Source organism: Chinchilla lanigera, unplaced genomic scaffold (genome assembly GCF_000276665.1).
Source record: "Chinchilla lanigera isolate Chin_1 unplaced genomic scaffold, ChiLan1.0 scaffold00067, whole genome shotgun sequence".
NCBI classification, from domain to species: Eukaryota; Metazoa; Chordata; class Mammalia; order Rodentia; family Chinchillidae; genus Chinchilla; species Chinchilla lanigera.
In genome coordinates, this window is record NW_004955468.1 from 7,194,871 (window position 1) to 7,212,674 (window position 17,804).

Below are 17,804 nucleotides of genomic sequence, written 5' to 3' on the forward strand. Positions count from 1 at the left end.
CAGGTGAGAGGACCTGCCATCAATCCACCAGCATTTGTCACTCAGGATTTATGACTTTGAGGGAATTTTCTCTCCTGTACAAGTTAGGAAGCCTGCACAATCCATGACTAATAGTGGAACATATGGGGCAATATTTTTAGCCTCCCTGGTTCCTTGCTATATATACTGTAGGTTGGTGTGGTGTGTGTATACACATACCTATGCCAATAGTAATTATTTATTCAACACACATATGTGTATACATTCTTCTCTTGACTTTACACGATTAAAAGCTGCAGATAACCACCGAGGAGCACGAACAGACAAGGGCAAGTCCAGATAGACCGACTAGGACAGGGGTGTCACTTACCTGCAAGAAAACGTGCAGATTCATTAAACAATCCAGAAACCACATAGGCTAGAGGCATTTGCAAACAAGGGCAGGGCCACATCTCCTAATTGTTTAATGAAATAATGACAATAAAGCAATATTTATAAAATTTGGTCCTTCTGTCTCTGGCAAAAGCAAGAATAGTCTACGTGATTAGAGCAGGTTGGCAATTAGACATAGAGGTGCTGTTGATCAGCGCTAAGTAATAGGAGATAATTACTACTTATTTGAAACCTGGGCTTTGCACGCATTTGAAAATGAAAGAGAGAGAGAGACAGAGAGAGAGAGAGAGAGAGAGAGAGAAACAACCTGAATTCTTTTTGCTGCTAACATGTGGCCTGAATCTAGAAGTTGCCATTTCCAACCACCCCCTCCATTCAGCAGCCTAAGGAGGTAGAGGCCAAAGCTTAAACCAAGGGAATCTACTTGCACCCAACATTAGACATCCATGGGGCTGTGCAACTTCTAATTTAGATGGTGGTGACTGGGTGTATTTGGAGAATTTGCATTTCACCAGAGACATGAGTATCTGTTCTGACAATGCTCTGTTCTTTCAAAATTCTCCTCCTTCCTAACCAATGTATTAAGCCATTACCAGGAAAAAAATAATAATAAATACATATGCATGTTTTGAACCAAAGAGCTTGGGTGCTCTCTCCTGTATCTCAGAGTTGATCCTGGGCAGTCGGCATCATGTGATCCAAAGAGTATATGGACACAGCAACCAACATTAACGCTACCAGACTTTTCTCCGGCTTCAGAGGCACTGTTGATTCAGACAGTAGCTTTTGGAGCCAAAAATATGCAGCAAAAGGAAAGGAACATAAACAAGGCTAAATGTCACCAGTGTTTGCCGACTTACAGACACCATCCATTTGTTTGTTCTGAAATGACGAGTGGACCATTTGGCAAATACAATGGTATTCACACAACAGTTCTGTCATCCTGCAGTGCAAACGACATCACATCAGTGGCATTCCCATTTCATTTAAAAAGAGAAGGGGAGGAGGAGAAGAAAGCCAAAAGATTTTGGAAAGGGCTGCCATCCAAAGGAGCTGCCTCTTTGTCAAATGTGGTGCAGAGCACAGCTCTGGGTGAGGGAAGAGGAGAGGGGTGCTGATCTCCACAGGGATCCTAAAGGACGTCACCTAGGGTTTATCCCATCAGAGTCAAAGACAAAAACTTTGCAGCCAGGTGTAAGGCAACAACAAGAGACAGAGCAGGCAGAAGGGGGCGATGATTTGCATGTGATTACGAAGTTCTGCAGTTAGACTACATAGCAGGCTAAGTTGTCCTGCCTGTTAAGGGTTAATGTCAGAACTTACACTCACTATGCCTGGGAGCAGGCAGGACCATGGAGGTCACTGGGTAACCTGTGAATGATGAGAGAAAGAAAGGGCAAAAATGTGCTTTACCCACAGTCTTTCAAGACAATCCATGTAAGAATTAGCTCAGAGAAGAGAAGAAAAGGAATCGCTCATTTGGCTTTAAATAAAGCAAGACAGCACCCACTGAAGATAGCAATAGAGACACCCTGGGTTTTCCACACTCCCAGATTAGTTGCCCTCCCTGGGGTTGGCTGGATTTAGCATGGGTCCCCATACACTTGATAGACTTGGATTTTGTGGTCTCTTCCAGTAGCATTTTTTAAATCTTAACCTTCTTTCTTCTTTAGAACACACTGGCTCCACGGCTACAACTTTGGTTGTTCCACAAGACCAAAACGTACCAACTGCTGCAGACACTGCACCCCAGCCTGTGCTCCTGGCATTTACACACACATGCATTCTATTTGGACAGTGGTTCACGTCCCTCACCCAGGGCTCCCTTGGGAGTCTCTCTAACTGACCATAGACCTTTGCTATTTCTCAGTCAAAGACTTACTTCCTGCCCCTAAGCACTTGCCTTCTATCAGGAATAGGAGTAGAAAATGAAATGGTGTGATTCCTGGGATGAGACATCAGCACAAAATTGCCAGAATCATCTTCAAAGCTAACTTTCCTATGTACCAAGAAATAGCTACCAACAATGTAGCAAGGAAGACATGATGGATGGAAAGTAAGATCGGTGCTTATTTCATGCTAAAGGGACTATCACAACTAAAAGATGTCTGGATGTGGGCATCATTTCTTCCAATAGCTACAGGTAGATACTTCTGCCATGGGCAGAAAACTCAAGTGGGAAGCACTGATCCAAGCTCCTCTGATCTTACTTAAGTCTGTCACCTTGTTTCATTCCTACACTTCTATCTGTGAGGAAGCATGCTTTCACAAAGCCCAGACAGAGCTGTGTGGTCTTCTGTTTTTGTGTGTGCTGGCTACTGGTGGGAGTGGTCATGGGGTGGCTCTGGATCAAGTGTTCTTCTGGAAGTCTTTCATACACACAGAGATATGTGGCCTTCCAGACATAGGTACCCTAGGCCCATGTGGATCTACAGGTCCTCTGTCTCTGGAAAGTGTCTTTGGCATTACATAGCAATAGACAAAGCCCTGTAGTTGCACTGGTCTTCAGTATGGTCTCACCATCCAGGGCAACAATGGGGATGCATTTCTGCGTTTCTGTACTGGAGACAACCACACACACACATCTTTACACTAGAGCAGGCAAGCTGTGACCTGTGGGCCAATTTCAGCCTGCCCCTTATTTTAGTTCATACAGTTTTATTGGAACACAGCCCCGCTCCCTCACTTGCACATTGTCTATGGCTGCTTTGGTGCTATGAGCCAGAGCTGAGGAGCACACAGACCACATGGCATTCAACCCTAAAATATTCACCCTCTGGCTCTTTAAGAAAGCACTTGTTGTGCCCTCTGTTTTATATAGTGAAGCTGGGAAAGTGGTGGGTGTGTTCAGACTGCCTATGCTAGAAATCGTAAGAGGACAAAAGTCACATTTTAAAAGTTGAGTTTAGTTATCTTGGTTCATCTCCTCACACATTCTTAGTGAAGAGAATTCACTGGGGCCTATCTTTTGGCGGGGAGGGAGTGTCTCCATTTTCTCAGAGCTGCAGAAGCCCAGAGGATCCCTATTACACTACCACAGGGGAATGTGGGTTAGGGAACCAGTTTCTGAGAATAAAATATTGGAACTCTTGGCAGGATTCCTGCTGGTGGCCTTGCCCTCTCGGTGGTCCTCCCTCTTGGTCTGCAGCCACTGCACACAGGGCCTCATGCCCACGACCACACGCTGATAGATTCTCCTCACTCTGCTGGGCTTTCCGGAGTGGTGGCAACTCCAAGGCAGAGCATCTCTGGGAAAAGGAATTATGCTCTTCTCCCTCCCTGCCTTTCCCTTAATCTGACAAATTTTTTCCCATCAATCCTACCCTTGGGGGATCACCAAACGACACAGAGCAAAACCTGCTTGTGAAACCCAGCACAGCAATTCCACGCCCTGGCCATCTGTCTCGGTTTCAAAAAGGAAGAAGAAAGGGTGAGCTGCCTGTTCTTTACATGTACACGGTCTGGGTGGAACATGGTCTTTATTCTTTGCATATAACCAGTCCAAGGTACTGTGCAGGCTGGCCTTTGTACTGACTGCAGGCACAGTGAAACTTGTGCCTTCTACACTCGCTTGGACTTCTAAGCTACCTGCTGACCCATGCATCCATCCTTATTTCTCAGACTGGGCAAGGGCCTCACCTGCCTCTCCTAGTCACTGGGTATAAATGTTGCTACACCATGCAGAGCCTGTGGAACCTGTCTCCTTGCAAACCCAAGGTCACATCCATCCCAACAAAACCAAAGGCACAGCCAAGTTCTCTGATGGCACTACAGTACCCTTTTCCATTACGTTCTTCAACAGACTATAGAAATATGGGCTTTGCCTGGAGCCTGGAAGTCATGCCAGGAAGCTAAGGTCTTGATTACAGTAAGATTTCACGTAACAGGATCAGACCCATAGTGGGCCGTGCCCAACCTAACTGCAACAATGCTTGTCCTCCAGTTTAATCAATGATGGCTCAGGTGTTTGTTTTTTGTTTTTTGTTTTTTGTTTTTTTTTGGTCTTTTTGAGCCAGGGTCTCGCTATGCAGTTCAGGCTGGCCTTGAGCTCACTATGTAGCCCAGGCTGATCTCAAACTCACAACGATCCCCCTGCCTCAGCCTCCCGAGTGCTGGGATTACAGGCATGTGCCACCACGCCCAGCTATAGTTTTTTTCTTGGGATCTTCTATCACATGTTCCTCATATGCCAATGTACTACCTTCTGTGGGGAGATCTGGGAATTCATGTTCCTGCTCTCTGTACTGGCCTATGCTCCAGGACTCTCCCTAACCAACAAGCCAAGGCAGCTTCGTCCCTGTTGGCTCTCTTCTGCACTGGAATTAGAATTGCACGGATGCGAATGGGCAAAGCCCATTGGCCAGAACTTTAGGTCTAAAAATTAGGAAGCAGAAATGCAATACAAAAGGAAGTACCTGAGACTACATCCTCTAACCCAAGAATCACCCATAGATTTAGGTTGAGAAGCCACATTCTCCAGCTCACCAGCAGGTACAATAGGGACTGCTGAGATCTATAGGTGTCTACCTGATTAAACAGAGGTTTACTGATGTTTCTTCAAATACTTTTCTTCCTTAAACAGAGGAACATAACTTCTACCCCGTTTCTGGGGGAATCTATGTGAAGATTTGAGCTTACACCCAGACAAGGATCAAATTCCAAACTATCTAAGATGAGAAATATAGGGGAAAAAAAATCTATGGTTTGGCAATGCCCAACTTTTGGAGGAAGACAAGCTATCAACCTAACAGACACATTTGAAAACCTGTATGTACTTTGAAAGGAGGAGGGAAGAGAGAATGCACGATAGAAATATTTTATTCTCTGCCAAGATTGTTTCCACCCTTGCAAAATGAAGCCAGTAGGGATTTGAAGCTTACAACTGCTACTTGTGCTTTTTGCAGTGCTACAAACAGAGTGAACTAGACTCTTTGTGAGGGGGATTTTGCAATCTAGGATATTTAACTTTTCCTTTGAGATATTAAGTATTAGCATAGATGACCATGTCTGGCCTTCTGTGGTCCTGGGATACCACGATAACCAGTAAGAACATGAAAAGATTGCAATTACGCTGGCCCACATAAGGGATAGGGAAATGAGAACTAGGCAGGGTTGGGCCCAACCTGTCTAAGAGGACAGTGTTTTCCAGACTAAGAAAATGCAAAGGCTGGGGAAGGATCTTGCCTGCCTGCCTCCCAACTACAGCAGAAAGATGCAGAGGAAAAGAGAGCAAGTGAAATGCAAAACCCATAGTCTCTAAAACAGGCAGTTTATGGCCAGGGCTCGTTTTGGCATTTTAGATTAGAGGGACCTGGACCCTTTATTGGGGCAGCAAACAGCCTTCTTATCCTGGTTGGTTGGAGATTCTTTCAGCTCCTTTGAAAGAGAGGGCCCACATCCCAGGGTCACGTGGTTGCGAGGTTGACTAAGCAAAGCTTTTCGTACAGGGAGTACAGGACGCATTGGGAGTTGTTGTTTGGGGAAATGCCTAAGAGCATGAAGCTCACAGGGCGAAAGCTCACAAGGCCAAGCAGGTTGCCTGTGTTGCTTTCCCCTCCACCTGGCTTGGGGACGATCTTCCTCAAGGCAGGCAGGCTTTTTCAGCCTTGATAGGAAGACAGGAACATTAATAGGGGTAATACGAGCTCATTTCAATAATAATGAGCTTACGTGCATGCCAGGTTTTGATCTTTTCTGATGCGTGGATTCCTGGCAGAAACCATAGTCCTACTAGGTAGTTGAAAGAACTGAAAATAGACTTTAAAAACATTTCCCCAAACAACAATAAAAAAGCAACCATCCCAATCACAAACTTAAAACAACAACGAATGAGAAAAGATGTACACTCTTGCTCCCCCAGAAGAAAAGGAAAAATAAATTGGACTGACATAAAGTCCTTTTCTTCTTCTTTTAAATATTGTTTTTAACAGCTTCAAAAGTAATGAATTGTCTGTGGCTAAAAATAGATCCGGGGGTACTGGTTAATGGGGCCTTGTGAATCATTCAGCATAAGAAACTGTCAATATTTTTTTGAGCTGTCAGAAATCCATTTAGTGATTTTTGACAATTCAAAAATATTTCTGACTCCTTGATCCAGTTCTTAGTGAATCAGTAAAGGACAGGGAAAATGAAATACATCAGTTTAAATTATGAACCCAGAGTCTAGCTTCTAGAATTCTGCTCTGTGCTAAAGGAATTATCAAGATGCTGAGATTCAGAAATATTCCTTCCATGTCCCCGCCCTCCCTTACATGTTTCTGTCTCTCCCCTCCCCTCTCCTTTCTTCCTTTCTTCTCTTCCTCTCTACCTTCCTCCCTCCTTCTTTTCCTTCCTTCTTTTCTCCCTTCCTCCCTCAGATGAAATAAAACTATACGAATCCATTCATAAATTAAAGATGGAAATAGCCATCTGTCTCTAGTGGGAATATTTGGGGCTGGTTTCAAACACTGAGCTTCCCTTTAGAGTCAAGCTTTCAAATGAACATCTGGGTACCAAGAAAATGACATTGATCCTCCCTGCCCACCCCAACATTCTCTGGATCCAACTTTAAGCTTTGAATTTAAGGTTATATTTTAAAATCTGCTATGGCTTTAGGGTAACCATGAAGAAGGATCAGTTTGCTACAAGATCAGACAGGCATGAATCCAAGACACATAGGGCCACAACACTGCTTATCAGAGACTTCACAATGTACATTTCTTGTTAGAAAGACAGGCAGACAGGTGAACAGATAGACAGACAAAAGGCAACAGTTGAAGGCCAAAGTCACGGTAACTGCCGTTTGGTATATCTAAAGATGAATCAACAAACATCCGAAAGCATCTCCCTATTTGGACAGGGGACTTTCACTTCCTATACTGTGGTTAATGTGATATAATTTTGTATCCTCTAAGTCCATAAAAGAAAAATTTTAGAAAGCAAATTTGGCTAAGCAAAGCAGTAAAGAGCTATTTTTAAGCATCTCTTGCATGAGTTGAAAATACTGAAAAGTTTGCAAGTTACCATCTCTTTTTTTGTTGTTTTTAAAGTATTTTTTCCTCCCCTCCTCAATGTATGGATGAAAACTAGGAGTAGTTTACACTGTGAGACACCACCTGTTTTCCCTTGCCTTCTGTACAGGCATTTGAGAGCACTATAATGTAGATTAGAACATAAAATATGAGTTTTAACACTTTTAAGTGAAATCAACCTTTGTAATTGTCTACACTGCACATACAGTGTTGGGTTTCTTTTTTTGTTTTAGGTTTCGTTTGAAATTTGCTAATGCATAAGTCTACCTCTTTTTTAATGCATCATTTAGCACTGATGTTTTGGGAAATGAACTAAAGGAAGAGGATTCTAAAACTTACCACACAAGTCTGGCCTCTTGATACATCCAGAATTTGCTGTGCTACTTGCAAGTCCGTTAAAGGCTGCTAAGCCATCAGCGCTGTAGGCCCTCAGGACCGACAGCATGTTCAGCGGCTTCTCCAGGCCCGAGGGCCCCCGCTCTGGCTTGGGCAGGCCCCCGGAGGGGTCCTGGGCAGGAAGGAGGCCTGCGCTGTGCCACTGCTTCTCCGATGCTGGGGCTAACGGTGAAACGAGTCCCTGGACTGGCTGGGGGGCGCCGGTGGGCAACAAGCTGTCCCCGCCGTCATTGCTGCTGTCCTTGCTGAGGGTAGGCAGAGGTTTGCTGCTCATCATTTCCGGTTCGGTCTCCAGATCCTCTTCGTCGTTGTTCTCTCCCTTGGAGGAGTCCATGTCCTCGGAGGAGGCGATGTCTGAGAGGTCATCAGCAGTGCTCTTATTTGTGGTTTCGGGGATCAGGATTGGAGCATCATCTTCGGAGTGGGTCTTCCCATCAGGATCCTTGTTGGGGCAGGAACTGGTGGCTCCTGAGCCAACCATGCCTGGATAAACACCAAACTGCTTGTAGAAGTCAGGTGGGAAGTTACAAAATGCAGGGTCTATGTGGCTGGGCCATGGACCACTCTTCTGGTCCCCCAGAGTCTCTTTGGCCTGTCCTTGGGCCATCTTCTCTGATGCAGAGTCCAGTGAGCCCATTGTACTGGAAAGGCCCATCTCTTTGTTTGATTGTACAGAGGACAGCAGGGCCATCTTACCGGACTCCCGCACCTGCTCTTTGCTGTTGGCTGTCCCCACAATAGCGTGATCTTTGCGTTTTGCTTTTCCTAGGTGGTTGGCCTGGAGATGAAGTGCCATGAGCTCCATGGAAGAGGTTGTGAAAGCACAAAACAAACAGCCATGCCACGCGATACTGTCTTGGACTGTCACCGAGGAGCCTGGGAGGGAGGCGGCATCCGGCCGCACTGACAAGTCTAGAGGCTCATACTGTGATTTCTCAGACTTCCTCTGGGAAGACTTACCACTGGATTTCTCCTCACCGCCTTCTGCTCCGTGGACTTTCATGGAGAGGGGATCAGACATGGCTTTGTCCTTCATATCCTTCTTCTTCAAAGAGCTGAGGACAAAGCTGTCCATGAACGCTTGCAAGGACCCTTGGAAATTCACACCATTACTCACGATGCTTTGATATGCTCTTCCGAGCTCAGAGAAGTGGGTACTTTTGGAAGGAAGGTCAGCCCCTTTCAGGGCATCTGGAGGCGCATCAGAAGACATACCAGTGGCCTGCCCAGAGTGATCTCCAGAGGAGAGCACTCCTGATGTCCACTGCTGAGAGGCAGGGCCACCTCTGAAATCAATTCCGGGGAGACCTTTAAAGGCCCCCCTCAGGATGTCCGGCCTGATAAACAAAGAGGCTTTGCTAGACATCTCATCCTTGTGGTCTTGGTTTGGGGGCTGTCCAGACAGCGGTCCAGCTCCATTCTGTCGCTCACGATGGTGTCGTTCCAAGTGGTATTTTAAGGAAGCTGACTGGGTACCGGCATAGTCGCAGTGAGGACACTTGTAGGGTTTCTCACCTGCAGGATTTTGATATAAGAAAAAGCAAAAGTGTTTATCTCATTGTAGAGTGCAGAGCAAGGCTAGAAGGATCAACATTTGTTCTCTGCAACAAAGCAGCTCACACTAATAATTAGTTAGAGAACAACTGTTTTTTAATAGAAGAATAATTCATACTCTTAAGGTTTTTTAATGATTTTGTACCATTTGGGGCTATTCAGGAATGACATACCATCTACACACAATTAGCTATCTTTTTCTTTATCTAACATGTGAAAACGGCTGTAGATTTAAAAGCTATGATTATGAAAATTAAGCATAATAATTTCAACCACAGTTGATCATTAAAAGTAGAAGTTTAAAAAGACAAAGTATGGAACAAATGGGTGGTTGCAATATTTTGTGTATACAATCGCTCTAAAATTTGTTTAAATTATACACATGGAAACCATTTTTAAACCTAAAAATTTTATGGCACTGTTACGCAAGACTGAAATGAATGATTTAAGTCTTGCTCTGCAGTAAATCATGGATATAATTAGCAAATGGCATACTGCACAAGTAATTTATCATTATTTGGAGGGCACCATTCCAGACGGGCTCAGATATCTGCAGACCTACTGCATTGTTCCTAAATAAAGAACTATAAATACCGATTCTATAAAATATTAATACCATTACAGTGCATTATGATTGCAGCCTGTAAAGACATATAGTTAAGATAAAAAGCAGTCAATAAAACTTAAAAGAAAATGAGTAATAAAAAGGCACAAAATATATTTAGTTTCTGTATTTGAAATTAACATTATCTACTGGTCTTTGTAGTGCCTTAAATTTGTACTAATGGCAAACCTAATGCTCCAGTAGTAAAATGTGTAATTTACCTATAATAAGTGCTTTCTAGAGAATAAAAATAGCTTTAAAGAGTGTTTTAAAACATATAAGATAATTTTCATGAATTAAATATTTATTTAAATTCAACACCCAACTTCTATTGTTCTTTCCACGATGGAGAGAGATATCATAACAGACAACTTACATCTGCTGGCACTGGAGGATAGAGGAAGAAAAGAAGATAAACAAATGTGGATTTAAATATGTTCCAGGAATTTTTTAGTAATCCTGGGTCTTTTCTAGACTTTTCAACCAAAAAGCTCTCTCGAACGAAGGAATAGGAACTGTGACAGTCCCAGCTAGCTTATTCACAATAGTACCCTGTCACTATTCAACCCCCTCTACACACACACACACACACACACACACACACACACACATACACACATTCCTTCTATTCTATTGTAAAACAGACTGAGCTAAAAAGCAACAGCAAATCATTGGTGAACGGTGTGTTCTAAAGACATTTCACTGTGTCTAGTCTCTGCTAATGCCATGACTCCCAATTCTCTAGGCATAGGGCACTTGGGGACCTGGATTGTGTAAACAAGAGGACCATAAGTCCAGGTTCTGAGCAAGGGACACAGCCTATCATCTCTGGATGATACCCTAGACCTCACCAGGAAGCTAACATCTCCCTGGAACTCTTCTTTAGAGATGTTCTTCTGGTCTGGGAAAAGAAACTATCTGGGAATCTACTTCTCTAACCATAAATTCAAAGGTCACAGCAGTCTCTGGGTAAACCAGTGGCATGAATGCTGGGAAAGAATATTTCCTTTGAGGTAAAGGTGCAAACGATTTCAGGCACCATTTTCCCACTCCTGGAAGTTCAACCCTGCATTGGACTCAGATCCACTTCAGTCACTGATACTTAGACAAGAAACCATCTCAGGGAAGGGACACTTTTGGGCAGCTGATGTCCCAGCAGACTCAGTTTACCTGGAAACCCAGTGGCCCCTAGAAGTGGTCCCTAAAGCTGAGGGGGTTAAGCTTGGGCTCAGATCTGGAGATCCAGGCCAGAGATTCAGGCCCTTGGGTCAGGGCAGCCCCGAGGGGGGCTCGGGGACTAAGAGCCAGCAGAGGTGAGTCCTGCAGGTACCGGGGAGCCTCAGGTGGCGTTGCACAAATGCACCTGGAAGTGATTAAGTGCATCTGGCAAAAGGACTGTAGAGAAAGCCTGAGCCTTCATTAGCAGGAGCTGAAGAGGGAGAATGTGAACTTTCAAGCCCAGGCCTGAGGCAGGTAAGGGCTGCCTCTCTTGATAGGGACCACAGGGACGCACAAAAGATGTGTCTGCGCATTTCCCAGGGCCACACGTTTGAAATGCACGCTGCAGCAGTGGTTTTCAAATTGCACTGTGCTTGAAAACCTGCAGGGGTGTTTGTTACAACAGGAGATCTGGGCCCCAGTGGTGACAGTGCTGGTTCCTTGGGTCTGGGGCAGATAGGAAGTCAGTGTTTGTAAAAAAAAAAAAAAAAATCCCTGGTCATTCAGGTGCAGATGCTGTAAAGACTTTGCAAAACCAGCATGGAATTTCTTGGGGAGCTGTAAAAAGTACTGACATCCAGTACCCCTGTCTCCTTAGATTCTGAGTTAATTGGCCAAAGTTTCAAACTGGGCTTTGGGATCTTTTTAAACTCCTTAGGCCTTTGGAGCCTGGGTAGAGACCACTGTATGCTTTTAGAGGGCTCTGTGACATGGATTAGAAAGGACACAGTTTAGATCCCAGAAAGTATTTAGGGAGTCTGGATAGGGGACTGACATCCCTTGCTACTCTGTGCTTTGCTGGACGCAGGGTCCCAATCTTAGGACGTTTGCTTCCTCCACCTATAATGTGAGGACAGCGTGGGCACAATGGCACATGTCTCAAAATAAAAATTATTTTTAAAAAAAACTGGAGATATAGTTCTAAGGCTCTGGGTTGAATGTCCAGTAAAGCTTTTTTTTTAGAAAAAAAGAGCTAAATGAACTCTCCTGAATAAGCCAGAGACGTGTGTGTATGCACATGTATGTACTCACATCTTCTAAAACACACAGATTCATTCACACAGTCTTTGACTGAATGAACCAGTGGATGAACGAGTGCTTCATACCTACCAAGCACTGCTCATGGCCCTGGGCACTGAGTGGGCCCAGAGACACAGCTCTCCCTCCGCTCCTGGTTCTCAGAAGATACTCATCATGTGGCCATTAAAGCAAGCAGAATTCACACCCACACTCACACACAGCATCTCAGCATGCAGGAGCACAGATCTCGTCACTTATTCCCCTGCTCTTTAAAGTTCTGTAGAGGCCTGGGCCTCCCTTGGGAAAGAGGGAAAGAGCCAGTGGCTAACACTCCAAAATGGTCCTCCCTTGGCCTTGGCATCTCTTCTGGCCCAAGCCTGGTGAATCATAAATTTTCCAAGGTTGCGCAAGATGTACAGAGGCCCTAGAAATCCTTCCACTCACCCTCCTCTGCCTCTGTTCATTCATGTAGCTCTGTTTCCCACCTGGTACCTGAAGGACTTTGCTTGGGTGGCTGCTTCTTATCACCCTGGTTCCCCAGATAAATGCTCCAGAGTGACATTCCCTGGGGTAAACTTTTTGGATTTGATTTTTTTTAAATAAAAAGAAGCCTCAATTTTAATTTCTTTTTATAATCCTACATGATCTGAATAGTCACCATTGCCCTCAGTCTTACAAGCTTTCCTCGCCTTTCCAGAGCTTCTTTGCCAGTGAGGGGCACAGGAACATGCCTGGACACTGAAGCTAGCCGCTGTTAAGGTGCAGATCTGGCCAGTCAAACACGGGGATAGAAGCCGTCTGGGTGAGCATGCCCTCCAGAGGATGCTGAGCAGCCCAGGGGCTTTCATTTGCACTGGAATCATCTCAGCTTTTCCCCGAGCATCCTTTCCCCAAGTGACACACCTCAGAGGGCTCAGGAGGCAAACTTCTCACAAAATTGACCTAGATGGGCTGGGTAACAACTGAGAGGAGAGACCTATCAACAAATATAACAGGCTCTGAGATGCAGTCAAAGTCTGCTACCCTGTGCAGCCAGCATAGACAAATGCTGAATCCACCCGTGCTGAGCTGCTTCGCAGTCAAGGCCACTGCAAATGGACTCACTCAACAAGCCAAGTCCCTTCCAAGGACTCTGACAACTCCAGGGTGTAGACATAGCCAGACTTCTGCAAGCAGCTGGGAAATGGGACTGCCCAGTCCCTCCCAACTGAGGCCAGATTGTGCCTGAGACTTGGACAGGTTATCCGTGTGCTGACTTGTGGCACAGACAACTCAGGCCCTGCCAGCAGCTCTGTCTACTTGACGGATTTGCCACTTAGGCTTTAAACGACTTCACATTTCCTGGGGGAACCCCTCCGGCTGACTCAAGCTTTCAGGGGTTCCTGAGCCCTCCAGTCACCTCTGTGAAATCTGGGAGCTGCTGTCCTTGTGTCTACCTATTGTACACTCAGGGGCCTCAAGAGCCAGGCAGATCAGCTGAGCATAGGAAACAGTGGGGCAGGGGCAAATGTGTCTCCTAGAGAGAAGACCACTCAGTTTTAGCCAGCTATGGACATCCAAAGCTCTGACTTTCTAAGAAAAGCCTTTTATCCTAATGTCTGCATGTAGTAGCTCCATCTTGACCTATCACTGCCTACTTCTAAACTTTTTCATAACACTGAGAGGGCCACAGTACCCTATGCTGCAGACAAGGTCTACAAAGACAGCCAGTGTGAAACAAATGGCTGGGACAAGAATGTGCAGGAATTGAAATTCACCAGCTAGAGAAAGCAGGAAGAACCTTGGTGGCCTTCTACAGGGAATCCTCTCAAAGTATTCTAAAGGCATAAGATGTGGCCCAAATAACACATTTCCACAAAAAAATATTGCTAGAAAAGGCATAATAAAATTTTTTAAATGATTGATTCATCATTTGGGGAGACTATAGAATGACTGGAACCATCTTACACTAAGCCAACTTCCTACTGACATATAGCGTGAGCTATACATTCAACTTTGAAATATCATGGGTAACTTCTTTCAAGTTGGTCTATCACAAAATTTTAGAAATATATGACCAGTTGGTTTAATTAGTTCATTGCACCTATTTTTACATAATTGTATCTTTTATTATTCTGAGCATTCGTTCTGCACTTGATAGATCAAAGGAACCCTCACTGTTCTGGGGAGCTGTTTTGGAGCTATTGAGAGCAAGTTTCCAACAGCGCCTCTCCAAAAATAACAGGTGGATTCATATTATTCTCTTTGGAAACCCCTTTATTAAGCTTTTAGGAAGTGATTCATGTTTCTAGCAGTTTTTCTTTTTTTTTCTTTTCTTCTTCTTTTTTTGCTAAATCTCCAAAAGTGTTTCTACTTTTAAGTTGAGCAATTGAATTTTTTCTTGTATTTGTACCCTCTATTTGATATTTATTTAGTCTTCCTACATGTCTTTACTTAGTTAATACCAGGAGAGATAAATATGGTGGTGCCTTTGCAGCGAAGCTTCAGTACATTAATATAAATTGTACACTAATTCCCCCAAAGCATATATATGTTGTAAACCTGAAGACTTTTCACACAGCTGCTTATTGCTAAACAGTGCCTTGTCCAGAAGGGGACAATCTGTGTCTCTAATTGCTGTCACTGAAGCCGAGATTCATTATGTGACTTTCCCATTAAAATGTGAGCATTAATTTGTATAATGAAATATCACCCACTGCAGTGTTCATTAGCCATGCCCTACTGTATACGGCACATTGTTAGCTACCTAGAAACTGTAGTTAATTTCACTAATGGATATTTCCCTACTTAGTGTTTGGTAGGAAATTTATACTGTAACATTACCTCTTAAACTTTTAAGGAAATTTAAATTCAATCAATTATTTTCAACAAAAGTTTGGGATGTCATTAAGGCAGGAAGAGCAAGGATGAAGGACTGCGGGGGAACAAAATGGGTTTTTAGTTTGTCTTAGAAATAGAGAAATGGTGGAATTTTAACTCAAACACAAAAGGAGAATCATCTCCTTAATGATTGCTCAGGTGACTGTTCCCAGGCTAAGGACAATGCTAGACACTTCCCTTGTGGGAAAGAAGACAGGGAAAACTCCCATTTAGCCAACGCATTTGGGGAAGCGTATTCAATGTGCTTTTCTCTGGGTCCCCTGTGTTTTAACAGCCTGCTTACTTTACAGGAGAGGGAGTATGGAAGTGGCCCTGGGAAGGTATAAGCCAGGTGTGGTAGCACACGCCTGTAATCTCAGCACTGTGGGAGGCTGAGATGGGAAGATGGCGAGTTGGAGCCCAGCCTGGGAAACTTAGCAATTTAGTGAGACCCTGTCTCAAAATACAAAATAAAAAAAAAGGGTTGGGGATGTAGCTCAGTGCAAAGGCCCAGGGTTCTATACTCAGTACTGCCAAAAGCAGGGTGGTGGGGAGTTACGCATACACCTGGTGTCAGGCACCTGGGTTGGGCCAGCCAAAGCATCCATGGCCACCAGCACCTACGTGCCGGCCATTGCTGTGAAGTTTGGGGACGAGAGAGGCAGTTTCTCCATGGCAGCACAAGTTGCTATTGCCTCCACTGCCAGGCCTGATCCCACCCCATGGTCCCTCCCGGGTCTCAGAGCATCTGCACAGTGGCTATTTCCCTTCCTCACCACCTTCCTAACATTACTATGCTACGGGGAAATTGAGGCACGCGGGGCCAGTCTGAGGTAGGGGTAAGGAGGAGCCGGGATGCACAGTACTTCCCTTTTAAGTCACCTGGAGGCTGCGTCAACACAATTTGTGAGGACCAGTCACTTCCTCCTCTCCTGCTGGTTATGGTGTAGGCACACGCTGTCAAAGAAATGGTGCATTAATTCCCTAAAGCAAACAAGAACTTCACTCAGAAAAGTAAAAATATCAATACAGTGCAGTGGTTAAGAGACTGGCATTCTGAATTAGGCAGATCTGAATGACAGTCATCCCGTGTTAGGCAACTCTGGGGGTGGGGGGGACAGGCAGCTGCACCTCTCTGAGACTTAGTTCCCTCCCCTGCCACAGAGCGGAGGATGGATCTCTTGTCACTCCGTTGCTGTGAGGACCAGAAGCAAAATGGCAGGCACAATTTCCCACAGTGCCTGTGCCTGGGCCGACACAGAAAAGTGGTGGCTCCTGCCATGCTGACCGCTGCTGCTACCCTGTCCCTATTGACCAGACTGTTCTGCCTTCAGCCAGATTGCACTCACGGTATAGACACGGCCTCAGTCACAGGGCATGACTCCCAGGGGTCCCCCCCGTCCCTGCTGGGTGTGCAGCCTTTTGAGAAGCGTCTCATTTCCACAATTCTCTTCAGTCCTTTACAAAGGGAAACCTCCTGTCTGGTGTTGAGAATGCCCAGGAGGGCTGGAAAGCAACCCCTGTGGAGGACTCAGGCAGCACCCAATTGGTACGTCACAGAGGCAGCCTGGGAAAGCCGGCAGTGCACATGCCCTTCAGCCAGAAGCCAAGGCCTCTGAGCGTGGCTGGAAAACCACCGCCCACTTCCCTGTACGGATCTAGTTTCCAACTCAGGGCCAGACCCCCATGTGCAGCACATCAAAACCAAATTAATAAGCTACCTGCATAATTTGAGAGGGGGGAAAAAAACTAATGAGATTTATTTTTAATTAGTTGCTGAACTTAGGGCCTCCAAGTTTGCACCGGTGAAGTTGCATTTCTCTATGATGGTCACTGCTGAGACCACAGCCCCCTCCTGGGAAATCCCACACAACTGAGCCACGCAAGTCAACCCAGCCTGGAGAACATGCATGGGCTGGTGCTCTATGGGGGCTTAGGTAGCAGATACACACCCCAGCCTTTCAGGGGCCCATCAGCAACTGCCTGTTAGCCTCCCGTGAGACAGGTACACTGGACCCTTCAAAGCATCTCCAACCACCTTCAGAGATCTGGCCAGAGGAGGGAGGATGGAGGGAAAGAATAGATTCTTTCATGAACAGCCACTGAGATGATTGGCTAAACTTGGGCGAGTCTGGGGACATCCTCACTTCCCCACTGCTTCCATTCATTGCAAGCTATAGGTAAATGTTTACCCGTGTATCTCTGTGATGGCTGATTTTATGTGTCCACAAGACTCTGCCCATGGCACCTGCATATTTGTTTAAAAATTATTCGGGATGTGTCTGTGAGGGTATTTCTAGGTGAGATTAACATTCAAATCTGGAGACCCAAATGACTGCCCTCCATGTGGGTGGGCCTCCTCTAGCCTGCTAAAGGAGCCTGAGGAAGAACTTGCTGGCCTCACCTGCCTATCTTTGAGTTGGAACATCATTCTTCTCCATTTGACTCAGATTCCAACCAGAACGTACACAATCAACACTCCTGGGTCTCTAGCTTGCCAACCACATATCTTGGGACTTCCTAGCCTCTATCACCACACAAGCCAATTTCTTATCATAAATGCATGCATACACACGCACACACACACACACACACACACACACACACAGAATCATGCATTGCTTAGCGAAGGAGACACATTCAGCAAGATGCGTTGTTAGGCAATTTCATCCTTATGCAGACGTAACAGGGACACTTGCACAAGCTGAGATGGTATAGATCAGTAACTAGATGGGGTCTCTTCATGCAATCAAGAGCCACAGTAAGTATAA

General features: G+C 45.2%; 1 protein-coding gene across 10 annotated transcripts in view; it reads right to left on the minus strand.

Annotated features, from left to right (window-relative positions):
- The window catches only part of Znf536 (zinc finger protein 536), a 439,406-nt gene that overhangs the window by 145,570 nt on the left and 276,032 nt on the right, over positions 1–17,804 (minus strand). For 8 of the 10 annotated variants that reach the window (XM_005400098.1, XM_005400099.2, XM_005400097.2 and 5 more), the window contains 2 exons: positions 15,904–15,990; positions 7,722–9,293 (listed from right to left, as the gene is read on the minus strand). In XM_005400098.1, the coding sequence (XP_005400155.1) occupies positions 7,722–9,293; positions 15,904–15,990 (1,659 nt within the window). Of the gene's footprint in view, positions 1–201; positions 350–7,721; positions 9,294–15,903; positions 15,991–17,804 lie in introns of those variants that run through there. The other 2 variants (XM_005400102.2, XM_005400101.2) reach the window with 2 other exon arrangements.